Source organism: Falco naumanni, chromosome 2, assembly GCF_017639655.2.
Source record: "Falco naumanni isolate bFalNau1 chromosome 2, bFalNau1.pat, whole genome shotgun sequence".
Taxonomy (NCBI): domain Eukaryota; kingdom Metazoa; phylum Chordata; class Aves; order Falconiformes; family Falconidae; genus Falco; species Falco naumanni.
Genome location: NC_054055.1, coordinates 58,035,192 through 58,054,049, shown reverse-complemented (window position 1 = coordinate 58,054,049; position 18,858 = coordinate 58,035,192). Strand labels below are relative to the sequence as shown.

The 18,858-nt window shown below is 40.1% G+C and overlaps 1 protein-coding gene across 8 annotated transcripts in view; it reads right to left on the bottom strand.

Moving 5' to 3' along the window:
- Positions 1–18,858, bottom strand: part of FARP1 (FERM, ARH/RhoGEF and pleckstrin domain protein 1) — a 213,970-nt gene that overhangs the window by 40,145 nt on the left and 154,967 nt on the right. For 7 of the 8 annotated variants that reach the window (XM_040584421.1, XM_040584424.1, XM_040584420.1 and 4 more), the window contains 7 exons: positions 16,477–16,591; positions 15,208–15,355; positions 12,489–12,584; positions 11,819–11,982; positions 10,105–10,173; positions 9,287–9,362; positions 6,927–7,167 (listed from right to left, as the gene is read on the bottom strand). In XM_040584421.1, the coding sequence (XP_040440355.1) occupies positions 6,927–7,167; positions 9,287–9,362; positions 10,105–10,173; positions 11,819–11,982; positions 12,489–12,584; positions 15,208–15,355; positions 16,477–16,591 (909 nt within the window). The remainder of the gene's footprint in view (positions 1–6,926; positions 7,168–9,286; positions 9,363–10,104; positions 10,174–11,818; positions 11,983–12,488; positions 12,585–15,207; positions 15,356–16,476; positions 16,592–18,858) is intronic. The other variant, XM_040584419.1, reaches the window with a different exon arrangement.

Here is an 18,858-nt window from a genome sequence, read left to right as displayed (position 1 = left end):
GCCCTTGTCTAGGCATGTTTCAGCAACTATAGAAATAACTGAAATACAAGAAGAAAGATTTTGTTAATTTCCTAGGATTTAAATTTCCTTCTTTTCTAGAAGCTGACAGCACGGGCAACAATTTTTCCTAATATAGCTTGACAAACCAGAGTCTGCTGCTACCCACACATTTGAGAAAACTTACACATCAGTCTAATCTTTGGAATCTCCTGATGTCAATACTGTGTATCAGCCACTTATAATCTAAAACCCCAAAACCATTAGCATCAAGTAGGAGGCACCAATATGCACCTGGGTTTCTGACAAAAAGGACTGTTCTACCACTTGTGCCTGACAGCATCTAAGAAAAGAAAGGTGTATATATTAAAAATTGTTCCAGAAGATTCAAGTTCCCTCATATATTTAGTGTCTCTCTTATTTGGTATGGAGAAGAGGACTGATCCCCTAAATGAAGAGGAAAGAGATGTGCTAAAATGTACAGAAGCTGCCTTAAGAAACTACATTGTTGAGAGAGAGAAGTGTTATTGGAAGACTAAAGAGGACTTTGGCTTCCCTCACTTTATATATGCCTGCACAGAGAACCTCTTTCCTTCACACCCACTGCCCTTTCCAGTTGGTAACAACCATGCTGGTAAATGAGGTCAATCTCCAGTGGTCCATATCAAAGGTAAGTGACACCCAACTCCTTCCCGCATGTGGAAGGTCAGGAAAAACTTGGATTGTTAATTTTTCATCATTAGAAGCTAGACTGCAGCAATTGAAATTTCATTCTAAAGTCACCTCTGACAGCAGTCTAATGCCTTATTATGACAAATGAGACTAGTTAAACAAACATGGTATTTGACAGAATTTGTAGGTCAGATGTCCTTTCCTCTGTTGAAGAACTGTTCCAGAAATAGCCACAATTCATGCTAATTGCATATAAATCATGCTGACAAGATCTGAATCACTGGTTTTCAATATTCAAAAACAGGTCTGTTTCATCAGTTCTCTCAACTAATCAGTTCAACACAATTCTTGCTCTCCAAGTATCCTAAGAAACTACTGGGGCTTTAAACTCTCAGGAAAAGAGTGGAAAGCACACTATGCCAAAGGAAACTGTAAATAAATAAGGCTAAACATTTTTAGTTTGCTTAAGATATTTCCTATTCTTCTCCTTTCCTTTGTCTTCCCAACGCTGGAGCTCCCCCCCAGAACACACTTCTAGTTGATTAAAGACTCTGCATGTGTGTGCATTTACTGTGTGGGACTGAAGAAGACAGAATTTAAAACATCTCTGCTTCTTAGTGAAGAAAAGTAGGAGCTATAAGCAGGTTGCAGATCTGTCTAACCCATTTTCCATTTGACCTTCTCTGGTCACCACAAAGTAAATGCATGGACAGATAGAGAGGCCAGACAGGAACTTCTGGCATGAACGTTACTGCTTCAGAACGAGTACAGCTGCTTCAACTAATAAAAGCTGCTCTGCAAACATCTGTGCAAACAGAAACCTGACCTACAAATATTCAAGGGGGGAAACACAGGTCCTGAAGTGGTATTTTCTAATAATACCAGCATCAGTTAGTGAACTAATTCACAAACCACTGTTTTTTCACCCATTGCTGGGTTCTAATGATTACATTCAGAATTGCCAATGCTGCTCGGTTGAGAAAATTCTGTTTAATTTTGCATGCCCATTAATCTTGAAGCAAACTGGTAAATCAATTTAGGTTTTCAAATTACTAACACACAACTCTTTCATTATGCTCATCCATCTACTTTATAAGTGATCTCAGCTCCACATAGCTCACATGATGTACACACAAATACAGCAAACCTAAGAACTTTCAGTTACTTGTTGACATTTTCCAGCTACAGAAATTTCTTTTCCAGTTTTAAGTTGATAATTCTGTATTTAGTGTGCACTACAATGGTTAATGGGATGGTACTTGTTAGGCAGGCCTTATGAGCTATGGGTGATTTGAGATGATGGCAGCATCAAGGTGCAAATCATCTTCAGAGAACACCCTCTCTGTCATGCACAAGGAATATGTTTACTAGGGGATATGGACAAACTGAAAACAGTGCAGTCTAGGCTATTCAGATATCAATTATTCAAAACTCCATACCTGCAATATCCTATGTAGGTCCTGGCTCCTACATCAACTTGCCACTACACATGCTTCCTTCATCTAGACAAATTTATTCCCAAATGTTATATTCCAGGTCACTGAGGAAAACTAGATTCTAGGAGAGGCTGATATGAAAAAAAATCTCCAGGAGAAGATTTCAACAGGACATAACAAGTCTGAGCTGCTGCTGGGCTGGAGGAAACTTAAAATTGTCTGACATGACTTTTCTGCTGTCATTGTAGAAGATGACTGAATGTGGTCAAGTAGCTGGAATAACAAAGAATCAGAGTGCTTTTTATCTATAGACTAACTACATCTGCATATTATTTCCAGACAAACCCCTAAACTGATTTGAAACTCGTCTCCATACTCATCCAACTACATGGACAGAGTTAGTTCAGCACAGTGACAAGCCGTCTGGACAGACCAGCAAGAGGTTTCGTCCACATCCTCTGGAAAAACAGGAGATGGGTGGCTCAGGACTACTCATTCAGAGTAGATGCTGCTGCTCAATCTTCGTGGGATTCAGCTCCTTCATTTGTAGCAACTGCCTAGGGATATCTGGTCACTTGATGAGTATGGGATTTAGAAGTAAATTATTGAGAATAAAAAAAATTTAGAACAGTGAATAAAAATACCATCAGCCACACTCCAAAGTCTACTGGAATTGGTCAGAGAATCAAATCTTTTACTTAGCCTATAACTACCTCTGTTAGACCCAAGACACAGGTATGCTTAGACTAGCGCTATTGACCAGTGTAGGCGGCTCAATCAACACTTGCAATGACTCACTTGAACTGACAGGCTCCTCTTCCCACACGTGCTTTGTGAACCAGAAGAATTCCCTCATCTCACCTTATCCGCACTCTTGCCCCAAAGGTTTCTTCCCTGCAAGGCCTTTCTGTATCTGTCTCACAGAAACAAGCTCCCAGATGAATTCTATGGGACCCGATCCTATGTGAAAACATCAATTTAAAATTGCTCTCTCGCTTACCATTCTTGGCAAGCACTCAGATATGAACCACGTGTCTGGCAGAGGAATTTGGCCCACAGACTGTTTTTAATTAAATGCTTGTCTGCTGATATTAAATGGAACTTCAGTGGCATAAGTATGCTGCAAAAATGGTTCATCCTAAATGAAATTATTTCCTATGTAATTTACAAACTTACTTTCTTCAAACTGGAAGAACTCCCGATGCATTAAAACGACAATCACTTAAACATTTAAAGTAGAAAAAATGCCAGTTGACAGAAAATAGTCAGAGAAATATCCTCAATATTTCAGTTTTGAGGATAATATTCAAAAGGGAAAAGAAAAGCTGTTGAGATACTTTATTAGCAACTAGGCTAACTCCAGCTACCAGCAGGTCTGTTCCTATGAAATTATAAATCCATTATCTTTGTAGGCATATGAGAGAAGAAATCAGGCCTGAAAACAGTATCTGAAAGGATGCAAGATAGAAAACACCACTTACCAAATTTTATATTCACTGAAATCCAAACAATATGAAATCTATTCACTTTTCTTAAGTAGCAGAAACAACTGCAAATCCTTTTGTTGAAAATCCATTACTTGAACTCTAATTTTACTGTCTAACAAGCAATTATTCATCTGTCCAGACTGCTATCACCTTACTGTACAATGTAACTACTTATACTTTTGCTGCACAAGCAGCAGAAAAACCCAAACAATAGAAAAGGAGACTCATGCACCCAACTCCCTGTGCTCACGCTATTCTGCTAATGCAGGCTTCAACTACTTGATATATCATCTTAAATACTGAGACGTTCAAGGCAATTATTTTACAGCTATTCTAAATCGAAAACACAAACCGCCTTCTTTTAGAATAATATATAAGCAAGCTTTTCCCTAATTACCAATCTCACCGTTTCTAGATTCATGCTTTAAGCTACAGGAGCAAATGAGAGCATTCCCTGTCACCAAAATATCACTGTCTAAAGAGATGCTTTAAGTCATTCCTGTTCAGAAATGATGTATCTAATCTTTAAGAAAACCAACACACTAAAGGAGATGAGTGGGTTAAAATTTATATTTACACAAAGATATATTTTACTGCAAAAAAGTAACATATATAACAAGACATGCCTAACTACTGTAGGTATCTTTCTAAATAACCTTCACTCAGATTAAACTCTGGTCAAGTGTGCATAGACCAAGGCATTAGAAAAATTAAAAAAACTTCTTCCTTCATTACTTTGTAAAAACGATCTTGAACATTTTATATTGTCTAGATTTACAAAGTCTTGTAACATGTTCATCAGTACTTATGTGGGTGGATTCACCACTGCTGCATGTATATGCTGCGTGATGCACATCACTGCAAGTGACCTGCAGTTCAATCAGTGCTGCTGTTCACCACCTAAAATTATCAGATTTAGTTTCCTTCCCCCACAAGAAAAACACATAAAAGTTAAAATTAAGGCCAGCATTAAAGAGCACATCTTGTCTCCCAGCTCTAATAACTGTAGGAGATCTTTCATCTGGATTTTCTTAATTAACTCTGAGAAACTAGAATCGGGTTTTAATAGGATGCAGCCTTAATTCTCAATACTTTTAGTCTGTGAAAAGGAAGTTTACAAAGAATTAGTATCTCTGTCCTTCTGCACATGTGCCAAAATCTTGCTACTCTATGTACAACACAGAAGACAATCAGCCTGGACCACAGTTAGTCCCATCATTCTCTGAGTCAGAGGATGAAAATTTTATGAGGTGGCACTGAGAAAAAATAGCCTATGATAGACTAATTGGATCCTGTACAGATAAAGATACTTCATGATCAAAGTGAAAAATAAAATTAAACAGCCACCATCTCAAGCCCCCCACCAAAGATCACCCACAACAGAACTTTGATGTCTCCATAATAATTCTACTAAAAGAATAAAGAGAAAAAAAAAAGCTCTTGTAATTAATCTTTATACCACACTGATAAAGGATAGAAAGGATTGCCTTGCAAGTAATACTCATACCAGTCTTCATTAGAGCTGTTTCAATCTAAGCTTTTTTCACTTCAATTATATTTTTCAATTCATCCTCTTTCTTGCCCAAGGAAGAGTTTGGAGTTTCAAAATCTCCATCACCAAATCAGCCTGTTGAACCTACTGAAGAAAAAGCCAATATTGTCATTGTTCCTGCATATATAACTAATTTTGTATCCTCAGCTCCTCAGTTAAGATTATAAAATGAGTTATGAAGATAGGTAGACCAAATACATTCTTGCTATGAAAAAATTTTCCAGCATATTTCAAGATTTCAGCAAGTCTTGGTCTTGAATATCAAGCTGCCTGCATTTGGCTGTAAGTTTAATTCCCCCCCCCGTCTCTGTTGAGGCACTCATAAGCTCTCCTTATATCGGAGAGGAAAAAAACCTGTAATTGACATACAAAAGAGCACAATGTACCTACTTAATTTCATTTTTGTTTTGTCAAAATAACTAGTCAAGTGTTAAAGAAGCTACAATATATACCTAAAATACGACTTCATACAAAGAACAGGTGAGTGTATAAAGTCTTACAAAGATACCTAAATCAGTAATAATTTCCCTCTCCTCCTGCCTTTCAGAGGAGATGCACTACTGTTAAGCTTCACTGAGACTTATCCTTATTAGTGTATTTCTAGCACCCCTTCCCTCTGGCTGGTCAGTACAATGATAATGATAACATCTGAAATAGCCCACATGCTGAAATTACTACCAGCCACTCTTCACACGCCCCAGAAGATACAACCACTCTAATGAGCAATCACAGTATCCACTGGTCTCATACGCACCGGTCCCTAGCAGCTGAAGACCTGCATACCATCTTCATCACTGAGGCCAACAGACATATCCTCCTCTACCTCCTCATCAAGCTGAAGGCTTCCAAAGGAGTACTTATTTCTAGGCATGGGAGAGGAACTCAGCACAACGGGATTTCCAAACACCAGGGGGTGAGTGAAGGGGTTAATGATTTCTGAGTCGGAATCACTAGATTCTGTCCCACTGCTGGTGGAGCCCTCCATCATCTGAATTGCAGCCACGTGATCCATCACGCCACCGGCATGCAGCGACTGCATGACTGGGCTCTGCTTTGACTGTGCCCCAGCTGGCACACCGTTGGCTATCATCTTGCCCTCTGGAGAAGACATCTTGGACACCCTGCCTCCTTTATAATATCGCTCTGATCTATACTCCTGCCCAGGGGTTGAGGATATCTGGCTTAGGATAAACGGATCCGTAACTGATTTGTTGCAGAGATTTGGGATTTTCTGTGTGTGAGGTGGTTGAGAATCTGGAGAATATCTGCAATACCCATGGCAGCTGCTGGCACAGCTATCCTCCTCCCCAGTCCTCACCCTGCAGTCATGCCCATTTTCTGAGACATAACCTTGAGAGCCAGTTCTACTCAGGCTCATGTTAGGGCTTGACCCTTTGCTACTGGGAGGCAATGGAGTGGCCAGCGGACTACGGCTCCCTGGCCCTCTAAACATTTCGTCAACCAGTGAGCTGTGCCTTGGCATCCTGGGGCTTCCCCCAGTGTAGAAGGAGAGATTAGCTGGGTTATCATCAAGGTACTCTTCAGAGAGATACTGGGAAGACTTTATATAGGCTGAGGAATCCCTATGCCTAGTTCTATTGCGATTTTCATCTCTGTAGTGAATATAGGCACCACTGGTCAAATCACCCTCATAATTGTCATTTGTTTGGGAATATGACCGGGTTATTTGTCCTCTGAGGAGATCATACTCGCTATCTACGTCACTGCAGTCAATGAAAGGAATGGAGGTGCTACTGCCATGAGCAGCCCTGGAAGCTGGACCTGTGCTTGGTTGCTGTGATTGAGGTCTGTTCTGCTGCACCCTGTCCTTAGCAGCCTCCTCTTCTTCCTCCACTGTTGACACCACTGCTCCATCCACCTTTCTGCTTTCCTTTGGACTCTTCTTCAAGGAAGGGCTCTTGTGCTGTCCAGTGTCTTCTGCTGAAGCTTTCAATTCCTTTCCTTGCCGGCAGCTCTGCACTGCTGCAGCATCATTGTCATCTCCATAGGCAAAGCTAGAGCTCTGGAAAGATAAAAGAGGGAAGGCAAGGGGGAGACAAAGGGGGAGGGAAGAGTGAAGGGGTGGGAGGTTTGGGAAGGAAGGGAGTCAGAGTGAAAAGGCTACTTGTAATTACGCACCAGAATTTTGCACTGCATTTGCAGCAACATAGGAGCCTCTTGAAAGCAGAAGAGGTAACCCAAGCTTCAAAACGAATTAGAATTTTTAAAAAAAGAGGTCTCTGATCTTGAAGAACAGAAACATATATAAGCTAAGCAAGGGAAGAGAAAGCAGACAGAATGTGGTGATACGTAAAAATGGGTATTTGAGGTGTTTCCATGCACTAAGGCAGCCATCAACACTCTAAGAACAACAGCGTGTTCACGCTACTCTGAGAAACTGGAGGAAAAGAAATATGTAAGAAAAATTCTGCCCAGCCTACTCGTATACAATAATAAAAAAAAAAAGCTACGTGTGGGCTTTCGAGCACCCCACATTCAATCCTTGGAGCATACCTGCCACTAGTTCATAGACTGGCTTTTCTGCACGCATAAATATGTTTAATCTGCCTGGTAGCTGTACTCCATCTACCTGAGCTCTTCTTAACAATATTAATATGCTAAAAGATATTTGAAATGGGCTGCATTTATAACAGAATTCTCTGAAGTTCTTAGATTTGCAGAAATGAGAGCCTGTGAATATCAAAAGGAAACAGTGCAAGGAAGGCGAAGGTTTGGGTGGCATTCTTAAATATATTAATCTAGTATCTTGCTCCTGCCATTTAAGCTCTACCTAACCTAAGGTTATGTGATCAAAGGTTTGCCTCCACAAACAGAGGGGTACACTGGCAGGTGTAGGAACCCCAATAATCTAGCCAGGAAAATGCAGCTCTCTGACCTGGCTCCTCTGGGGCTTGTCCCAGGAGAGCCATCAGCCCATGGTCTGGGTGTGTCTGGGATGCCAGCAACTGGAGAGACCAGAGCATATGCATTTTGGGTGGGTGGGCAGGTCAATGTGTAATTGCTAGAAAACATTAAACTGGACTAGTTGATGAGTAGGGTAAGAGAGTTGGGAGCCAAGTACTGGAGCAGCCATAAGTCAGGCCAATTACTGGAAAGACCGTGAGGCCTGGGTGCCAACTACTGGCAACGTCCTAAGTCTGTACCTCTGTGTAAGGTAACCAGGAACCAGAGGATATGAGTGTCAGTTACTGCATAGGCTGTATGAATTACTGGAGGAACCCATAGTGTGTGTCTGTAGATCTGAGTACCAGCAATCATTTCAGGGGTTTGCATCTCCAGATACCAGCCACTGGGAGATCTGGGGATCCAGGAGCTTGCTACTGGATAGACTGAGTGTCTAAGACCAGTTGCAGGAGGGATCCACATCCTATATATGTGTATTTTCCACCAATGAACTTTCATCCTGATCAGCCAAAGAGTGGAACAGGGTGAGGCCACTGGCACTGTTTGTGTTTGTGGGAGTGCTGTTTTCTGCTTGTGTTTACCCGTGTGGCTGGCTGTGTGTACATGTGTATTTATCCAGGTGCCTGTAGTGAATACATGCTTAGCCTTACTACTAGCTGGACATGGGAACATACAGCTGCAGCAACTTTGCCACTACTTTGCAAACTCCTACCTCATAACAGCTACTTAGGCAAGATAATTACATTAGTTATCTACCACAGATAATGGCTTAGGAGTCCAAAGCTGTAATTTTTCTGAGGAAGTAATTCTTGTCCTCCTTGGTTAATACAACAAAACACCTTGTCACGGGCAACCAAAATTCCCAAGTGAAAGAAAAGAATTACTTTTTTCCCAGATGCAATAACCAGCTACAACCTAGGACACCAGCAGTAACTCTGTGGATTGCAGTTTTTCAGATGGTCATTAGCACAGCTCAGACAAGCTCACTATTTATATTTGTCTGGTTGTCTGGAAGCAATGCTGTTCCACAATGGAAATGAACCTGTTCCACTTGCAGAACCTAAAACTTAATGGCACCCAGGGCTCCTCAGCTCCCAGTTAAATGGTAAGTGAGCAGAAAACTATGATCCTAGAGTTTTAAAATAGCAATCAATGAAGGGTAATCTAATAAGAAATGTTTAAAAGGCATGATCCAGGGTTTCATCAACATCACTGACTTGTTTTGGCACCTCTGTATGCTGTTCTGAAGGCTGTGCAGTCAGACTCCTGATGGAATGAATCTTGCTGTGTTTCCTGGAGATAAAAGGAAAATCACAGTAAGAAGCCATTTCAGTTTTTTCTACAAATAGGAATCAAGAGACATGCCTCTTCAAAGAAAACCTTTGAACAATAGCTTTCATAAAATTTTGCTCCAGAACAGATTAACATTCCTCCTTTCCATAAAATTTTAATGTGCTATGTGTTGCAAACATACCATTATAAGAAAAGGGAAAGGCACTGAAGCAAAAATGGTCTGTCATGTGAACACGAGTCGTAAACAATTAATTGTTCCCATGGTCTTTGGGGCATTTTGGCCATTACTTCCAGTTTACCATGAGCAAAATGAGTTCAGACAGAACTGGCTTTAGCAAGCTGGAAGCTTTCTCTGGAGACCTCTCCCCTTGAGGTTGGCTATTATCTATTCCTGTTAACTTTCAGTTTTATTATGAGCTGAATATGCCTGTTTTATATATATTAATAACATACCACCAAAGAGGATGCAAATCAGTATGGGAGGAAGTTACCTGTGATGGTAGGACACTCACTGCTGAAAAACAGATTGAAAACTATTCATTTTAAGTAAACTATAGGTTATGCCAACTTCCGCCAAAACATTCAGGGCCAAGGGGATATTATACAAGCAATAAACTGTCAAACCAGCAAAGAAGGAACTTTTTACTTAGACTGGTGCCAAGATTTTATAATATAACTAATTGGAAATCATTACTTTTCTTTGATTAAAACATATTGGAATAGTTAATTTATTTCCTCTCACCTTTCAAACTGCACTTTTTTGTGCCCTCCTTCTTTAACATAGTCAAGAACTTGCTTCTGAGTCCGACCACTGGAAGGAAACCACAGTTAAAATATTTAACACAATATACCACCTGGTCATCATAATCTTGCATGTGGCCTGCCTATGAAGTCAAAGCAATCAGAAAAATATTTGTCACTATCAGCAGAAACTCATGTAAGATCATAAGGAAGGGGTCTTGGCCAGATACACACAAATTTTTATCATGTTGCATGTTACTTGCCTCTTTTTTGTGTGTGTGTGCGCGCTATGGAGCTACTTTTTGATGCCATTTCAAAAATGATTAAATTCAGTTGTGTGCCCTTCATAGTGTACTACATTACTAGGAAGTCATCACAATAGAAAGTGAAGAAGGGCTTAAATTTTCCTCTCAGGAACAAGAAGTATTCTTTAATCCTTTTGAGTCAAATACCAGCCTTGTCCAGTATCAGTAAACCCTGGAACCAAGATAAAAACTGCATTTCATGACTCAGTTGCTACTACTGAACACATCAACTAAGCATATACACATTTTCTGCAGAGATTTAGGCTGTAAATCCCTTTCTCTCCTTCTCTACAGGCCATGAAATAGTGAGAAAGCCCAGCACTTCCCTCTGTGCAAAGTTTACTGCTCTCAGTTCCCCTTGGAGTTTAAAGGAAACCTACACCTCAAGAATGCTCAACAGAGAACCAAATCCTTCCCATTCATATAGAGCCTTTCAACTAAGCAAATAACCACAGGCCTGAAAAAAGTTACTGAATGCATGTAGCACAGATCACAGTGAGCAGAGGATGTAGCCAAAACCCACTCTCCAAACCAGGAGGCAAGCTGAATGCACCTACAGTCTTATACTTAGGCAGAAATGTAACAAGTTATATCTTGTTTACCCTAACATAGGTCCTTCCATCTTAATTTACGTTGCAGGCAGGAAACGAAGTAGGAAGAGAGTTAGAATGGCCATATCTACTATGTTATGCAAGGCAACCACAGCGTACTGTTTATCTCAGTGAAGAGGGTTTCTGGCTGTTCAGCTTCTATCAGCTTTGCAAACAAAATAAACTCTATGAATAAAAGGATTTCCCCCCAGCATACACAATGCAATATCTACAATGAGGCTTCTGCCAGTGTAAGAAAAAAAGGCAATAATCCAACTATTAAAAACTTTTCTACAGCTCTAACAATACTGCAGGTAGACTTGGTCTTAGCATAGGTGGTCATGTCACATAAATCCTTTGCAAGCATAAAGGTCTCAGCATAAAGGCAAGCTATTGCTTTTAACTGCATAGAAATAGGTTTAACTACAGAAACATGCAACAAAAATGGAAATCTCTGCTCTGATACGTAGGAAGGAACCCATACCAGAATCACAGGATCCAAAGAGTGCCAAAATATCACTAGCTACCGTTGCTTAGGACACAGGTGGATTTTCTTACATGAAACCACCTGGAAACTATACACTTCATACCTTACCTCCAGAAAGCTACTTTGCAACAGCTACTACAAAATTAATGCAAGCTTTTTCCCTACAGTGTTCTTTGCACTGTTATGGCTGACAAGATGCAATAGAAAATACACAGGAACAAACTACAATGTAAAAAGGGGGAGCTGAAAATAACGGGTTTAATCCTAGATCATTATGGATATGATTTTGAGTTGGGGAGGCAACAAAGGTGGAAAGAAAAATGCAGGTCTTACCTGAACCTAAATGATGACCCTCTAGAAAAAAGAACAGGTTTAGGCTTTGGCTTAGGTTCCTCAAAAAGCCTGAAAAAGGCATGATGCTCCACGCAGATTTTCCAGAAAGACTTGCAAAAATCTCGACTGGCCATAAGGAATTCCAGGGTGTCCTGGAATGAACTCTGAAAATTGAAACAGTATTTGCAATGTAAGCAAGCAACATACATTACAGAGATGCATTGCCAAAGCAGGTGCTATGCTACAGTAAAAAGCTTTTCCCCCAGCTCACTGGCTTTCAGGCTTAAGTGGCCCTTCCCTCTGAGACATCGCTGATCTGCCTGACAGTATCACAGCTATTGCTCCAACTTCCTTTCGTTGACAAATATAAAGCAGTGGTCTTAACATTAACGAGAAGAGGAGGTTTACATGTTATAACCTAAGAGTTGATGATATAGTACCAGAGTCACAGCCAGAAGACGAATATGTGACATTCAGTTTACATTTCCTTTGCTAGGACTGCTCACCTGAGATGCCAGGTTGATGTGTGCAGTAACAACAGTGAACATAAGCAATTAATTAAAAAAAGTAAAAGAAAATCTTGAGGCGATAAAAACTTATGTTTGATCTGTGAGCAGAAATTTACTAAATAACCTTTTGTCAACTTCATCAGCTCCTGACAAGGACTTACATTCACATCAGGCCGTAGTTTGATAAGAAAACGTTTCCTCTTGAAGCTCAGCTTTCGAACTTTAGCCCAGTTGAAGGCATTGATCTTGGTGTGACCCTACAGAGAACAAAGCCAGCAGAGTTTAAGCATTCCAGATCTGAATGGAGAAATCTAAACCACTAAAGAAAGCTTGTCATAAATTAATCATCTACTGAATTCACTTGAAATTATGGTACTTCTTACCATTCATCCTCTGATAATGCAAACCATAAGCATCTGGTGCTGTGACTGAAGGCAGGTACTTGTAGTTAAACTCCTGCACACAGGCCTAGGTATACTGAGGTGATGTGAAAGTGTCCGACCCAGTATCACTGCAAAAAACAGGGCAGCCCAGCTTTCGCCCAGATGATGTTATCTTGCTTCGCTATGCAGACTCAGATTTTCAGTGGACTAAGTTACCTCCCAGAGGTGCTGCCTCCTCTTTCCACCAGCTACACAGAACGCAGGGAATCCAGACACATAATATGTCACCTCACTGTGACAGGGTAGATTGCCTTCCCTTTTGTCTGTCTAAAGGGCAAAATAAACACCCCTTTATATATTACTTCACTGGGGAAAAAAAACAGCAACTGAAAGTTTTGTATTGGAAGTACAGAATACTGGGAGTATTCTGACCTTTTAAAGGGAACAACAGAAGTAAAAGGAACTTAAATAAATTACTTGTCTGAAGAGTCACAAAATGCTTTTCCCAAAAAAAGGCAACCAAAAACCAGAAGCAAAGAGCAAGCTGGAGAGAAATTATCTTAAAAATACTACAATTCCCAGCCACCGCATCATCAGCCCCTATACCCCAGAAGTCTCATTCTTAATTTACGTTAGAACGTATTGGAGGTATTATTTTAAAGCATTCATTACAGCCATTTATTCAGTAAAGACTTCAATATAACATGCCCACAGTACAGAAGCTTCAGAGAGCTACTACAGGATTGCTAAATGCAGAAACCCACACTGATTTGGGTGCCATCACCAGATGGATGTAGGAGTAATGACAGTGTGATAATCTCTGCCAAGTCTACCTGCTGTCTAAGAATCACATAATTAATCTCCCTTAAAATATTCAGCAGCACTGACGCTGATTTCTAATCAAATGGCAGGCTTTAAAAGTCTGACTACTGCTTATGCCATTTCTGAGTGAACCTGTATTTCCCTCGATGTCTTCATATTTCAATTTCTATCAGTTATATACGAAATAGAAGGATGAACTTAAGGCTCTTGCCCTATGAAGTGCTTGAAGGAAGCCCTAAGCCTACTGCCAGACACCAAGTGCTGGGCAGACTCCGTCAGGTCTGAGCCTGACTCCTTCTTCAGCATGCAGTCTTGGGGCTTGATCCAGCAAAATTTCCAAGATTTTCTGAAAGTTCCAAAAAGCCCTGTTTTGGAAGGCCCAAACACACTAGGGCAAGAAGAAGACATCACTAAGTTTTGGAGCTTTACAAAATCAGGCCTTGGGCCTTGAACCAGCAGCTGCATCTTCACAGAGAGATCCCAGCTGTCTGCTGGGACTCAGTGAATGCCATGCTGTTTTGTGGGGACACATACTTTTAGTTGTAAGACAGCCTTAATTTACAAGGCATTGCAATTCATTAATTCAGCTGATGAAAATACTGTGGGGGAGCAGGGGAAGGGCCTGAACATACAATTATTTGAGTTATGTGCATTTCTAATAACATCCCGGTATTCTCACTTTTAAACTATGCTTCAGTTTGGGGGTTTTACTAGCAACCCATTTAGACTATCAGGGTTTTTTCCTAATGATTTTGTTGGGTTTTTTTAAATTTACATCTCAAAGCAGCATTTGGGTCAGACATATTTCTGGGTTGGTTTGTTGCTGTTGTTCATAAAAGGACTCAAAGTACTTCATAAGGTTGGAGCACTAGTATTTTAACTATAGTCAACAGTTAAAATGAATAGCATTTGTTGACAATTGTAACAATGGATATTTTAAAGAACAGCTTACTGTTTTTAACACAGAGTGAGGTAAGTAGCATTTTGGATGCTATCTGAAATGAAACTAGTTTATACCAGCTGACTACCTGTACCTTCACAACCGTAATAGCCCAATTTGTTATTTACCTAAGGGGAACGGCAGAACAAGAATTGGATAAATTTACTAATGATGCCTCATGAACATTTACTAGGCTGACTAGGGTAGGAGAGGAAAGAAATCTAAAGAAAACACTTTAGATCTTTTAGGGAAAGAAGTAATATTTGTGGATTCAAAAAAGGTAGAATGGCCAAGGCTGGTCAAGAAAATTGTAAAAACTCTGACAAAGTAGTGCTACAAAGAGGTTACATTCACTACCTACATCCTTCTCCATGTACTCCAGTTGTCTGTTGTTTTATTTGTCCCTGCTTCACACCCACTTAGTATGCACCATGCCTGCAAGACCTACCCAATCCTATACGTACGAGGTGTCAGCACGACCAACTTACAAATTGTGAGCTGTGGATCAGTTTGCATCTTGAACAGCACATTGTTGCTGCAGATGGAGTTCTACCCTGTACATGCAAATTAAGTAAAAGTCCCTGCAAATGAAGCACCTAATGCAGCTATAAAAGGTTTAAGATCATTGTTAGAAAAAAAAAAACTGGAAGACATGGCTGAGGTCTTGAATTCTTATCACTGTAAAAAATCTCCCTCCTTTATAAAGGACAAAGTCATGTCCTAAGCAGCTCTAACCTGAAACACCAGAATGCCTGTGTTGGCAACAGCCAGGTTGATTTTTGTCCCTTCCCTGTCCTTGGCTGGATGCAAGCGTATTCCATACATCTCCAGCCGACGGGCAATCTCCAAAAGCTGGAAGTCAGACTCTGCTGGTGTTTGTCCCCTTGAGAAAGAAAACAGAGAAGACACAAAATTCATCACACCTTTTGACAGAGATTAATAGGTCCTCCAGAGAACAGAGACATTTCATCAGAGACCAAAACCTTTCAGAGGTATAATATCTATATGGTTTTTCCATGTCTCCAGATTTTTACCAGCTACAACAACAACTTTTCCTTAGTCTAAACCAATACCAAAGAATCTACAGATTTCACAGTCTACTATAAATTTTGATTGCTCTGATTCTGAGACACCTGACACAGCAAGATTTTGAACCATTAACTTTTAACAGAATTCACTACCTCTCATTGTATTTTCCATGCTGTATTTCTAACAAAAAAATAAATTATAAGTGTGTCAGGATGTTGTTCACTGTAAAAGTGAACACAATACCAAAGCAAAGTAAAATGGAAGACAAAAACCTTAACATAAATGCTGAGAACCCATAAGCACTAAATTAATCATGATGAAATTGTGCAAAAGTTTTGATTATTACTGCTACAGAACTCCCTACCAGTCCTACTTAATTCAATCTAGCTCAAAATGAAACCGTTCAAATCTTGAAACATTCTCAACAGCAAAAAAGATACCTTTAAATGCTTTGTGATTCTTTTAACCATCTTCTTACTACTAGTCTTTTCTTCAGATAATCCTATTCCCCCAAATCCCTAATTCTGCATGAACTCTGTGCTTTTCCTAGAACTATCGCCAAAACCCTTCTTCACCCATCTCTAAATACACCTTGGAAAGGTGAAAAGTCAACATTCAATGTCCTTGAAATCAAAAAGACTGCTGTCAGAAGTGCCCAACTGATCAGTCATCATTTGCAATCACACTTGTATGCACAAAATCAGCAGTGAAGCATTTTGTATGAAATAAGACTGTAAAGTAATGGCATGCTTGAATGAGTATCAAAATAAATTGCTCCTTAAACATCTTGTTATGATGACAGAAGGAAGGCAGGAGTAACCTTCAAGAAATTTATAGGCTTGAACATTTTTTGAGAAGTAACCTTTGAGAAACTCAGAGGTCCAAACCTCTTTTGTACTTATGATCTAGCATATATTTAAGTTAGAACTACTCTAATGGAAAAGGAGGCAAATAACAATAACAAAAAAGCCTTACATGTGGCTACGGTGAAATTCCATGATTTTGTCTTCTAGTGCTTCTTGCTGAGGTATGTACTTGTTCTTCGCTAAGTGTTCACGATCTATGGTTTCATCAAAATCCCCAATCTCAGCTACGGAAAATTTTAAGAAAAGCCTATTAAAACACTGTATTAAAACTGAATTATTCAGGCAATCCAAAAGGTGCAGACAGCTGGGAAAAGGGCAGAGAAACAGTTTCCTGCAAGCTGTGACGGTTTAAGATTCAGATTCCCACTATGTTATCTTCCACGCATTCTTCTCCTCTGTGTTAGAATCTGATAATGTGAGAAGAAGCTTAAGGATCCCTTCCATCCACCACAACCAAGTAAGTAGCTGTTGGATGTCAATTGAACAAATGAAGCCATGAGAGGGCTGCCTTGACTTATGTGAGGAAAAAGGGTGGGGGTGACAGGGTGGACAGCACTAATTCAGCAGAGCTCATCCATCTCTCTCACACGCATCATTGTGCTCAGGTGCATTTCTCTGGAGCCGCTAGGCACAGCCTTCCTCCCCTGCTCCGTGTCCCAACACTGTAATCATTGGGGTAAAATCTGAAAGATAGTTTTGTTTGCTTGTTTGAGCGCAGGCATGCATTCCACCTCATGGGGTTATGAAACATTCATCTTCCTCTAATTTTGCAGCAGTTTGAGATGCATTCTGTCTCCCACCTCCTCAAAGTAGCTCCCATCTGCTGCAGTTATTCAATACCATGTGTGCAACAGTATGTCACACCCACCTCCCATTTTGCAGCCCATTCAGTGAGATTTCCGTTTTTGGTGGGGGGAGAGGGTAGGCAATCTATGTGTGGGTACCAGAGTACTATCTTGTTGCCTGCTGTTCTTGGAATGCCTCTGAAAATCTTGCTATTAGCTTTTTCACTGAACAGTGTAGCAGCTTCTGCCTGCAAACCTGCTGGAATAATAGCAGCATCACTACCATAAAGGCTGCTACCTTAATAACGCCAGTGAAATTAAAATGCAGTGCCTTCAAATTAAATCCAGGTTGCAGTCAGACACATCGTTGCACAGCTGACCTAGGATATCACAGATTGGGTCAGATACTTGCCTCAGCCTCACCTCAGTTCTGCTCATGTAAATGAACCCTTAATCCAGTTCTATCCAAAATAAGGTGGTTTAGAAAAAAGAAAGATTTCACATGATGCTTACAACACTGCAGGTGATTTCTGACAGAAGTTTGCCTGGGATCAGATGTACCTGCAGATGTGGCGGGGGAGGAATAACCTTGCGTAGGTAGAGAAGATAAGAACCAAAGCGTCTATGAATGACAGAGCAGCAACCTTTCAACCCAAATTGCCTACAGCCACAACTTGACTTTTATGCTTTGGAGGTCAGAGATAGAAACAAGTTGATAACCGAGACTGTCTGATTTCCACCCTCTCTCTCACCCAATCTGCTCTGAATCATTCTTTGAGACAGCAGAAATACTACAGAATCTTTGAGAATTCTCCTTTGTAAAATGTCCCTTTTGTCCCTATCTCAAAAAGAGCTCCCTCACTCCAGTTCTACTCACCCCAGCATCACAATCTTTAGGGTCCATTTTTAACCCTAACTCAATGAAAGGCAAGATCCTCTTCATTAATGAAGCCACAAGCCCACCTACGCTTGCAACAGCTCAAATAACATGGACCTTGATTCATTAAAATGCAGTTCATACCCTGTACGTCCTTGTACATGGATGGACTTAAACCACCTTTTGCAGGGCTTTCTTTAGAGCAAAGAGTATAGATGACTTTTATTTAACCTCTGCATGATTTCTATAATGTTCTCTGCATTTGTCAACTGCAAATCCATTATCAAAATTGTCCTCCTGGCTTTCAAGTTACTTCTGAATTTGCTCTCTGATCTCATACTCAACAGCTTTTACTTTTCTCTCCTTAGCCCTCCTTTTCTACCCTAAATGCCTTTCTAGTAGCACTCCCTCTAGAATGAGAGGGAGTTATATTTTGAATATTGTCAGCCTCACATATAACTCTTCTCTAAAATCTTCTCATCTTTTATCCAAGATTGATTTCCACTGGTGCTCCCTTTTCTCTTATCTTGCAAGTGCATTACACCATGCTGTATTTTGTCTGCATTAGCACTTCTGATATGTAACGCTTTGTATTTCAGCTCTTTTCTTTAATCAGTCCATCTTCTTACTTCACACACTCACTTTACTGCATCATTTGCAGTATCAATGTGTCCTCTCACTTCTAACAGTTTCTATAATGCTTTTAAGGTATTTTTAAATAGAATCTTTCAAATATAAATGTAATTCTGTAATAGACATGCTACTTTAACAGAAACCTATTTGCTGTCATATTGTGATTTCATATAAATAACAAACTATAACACTGACA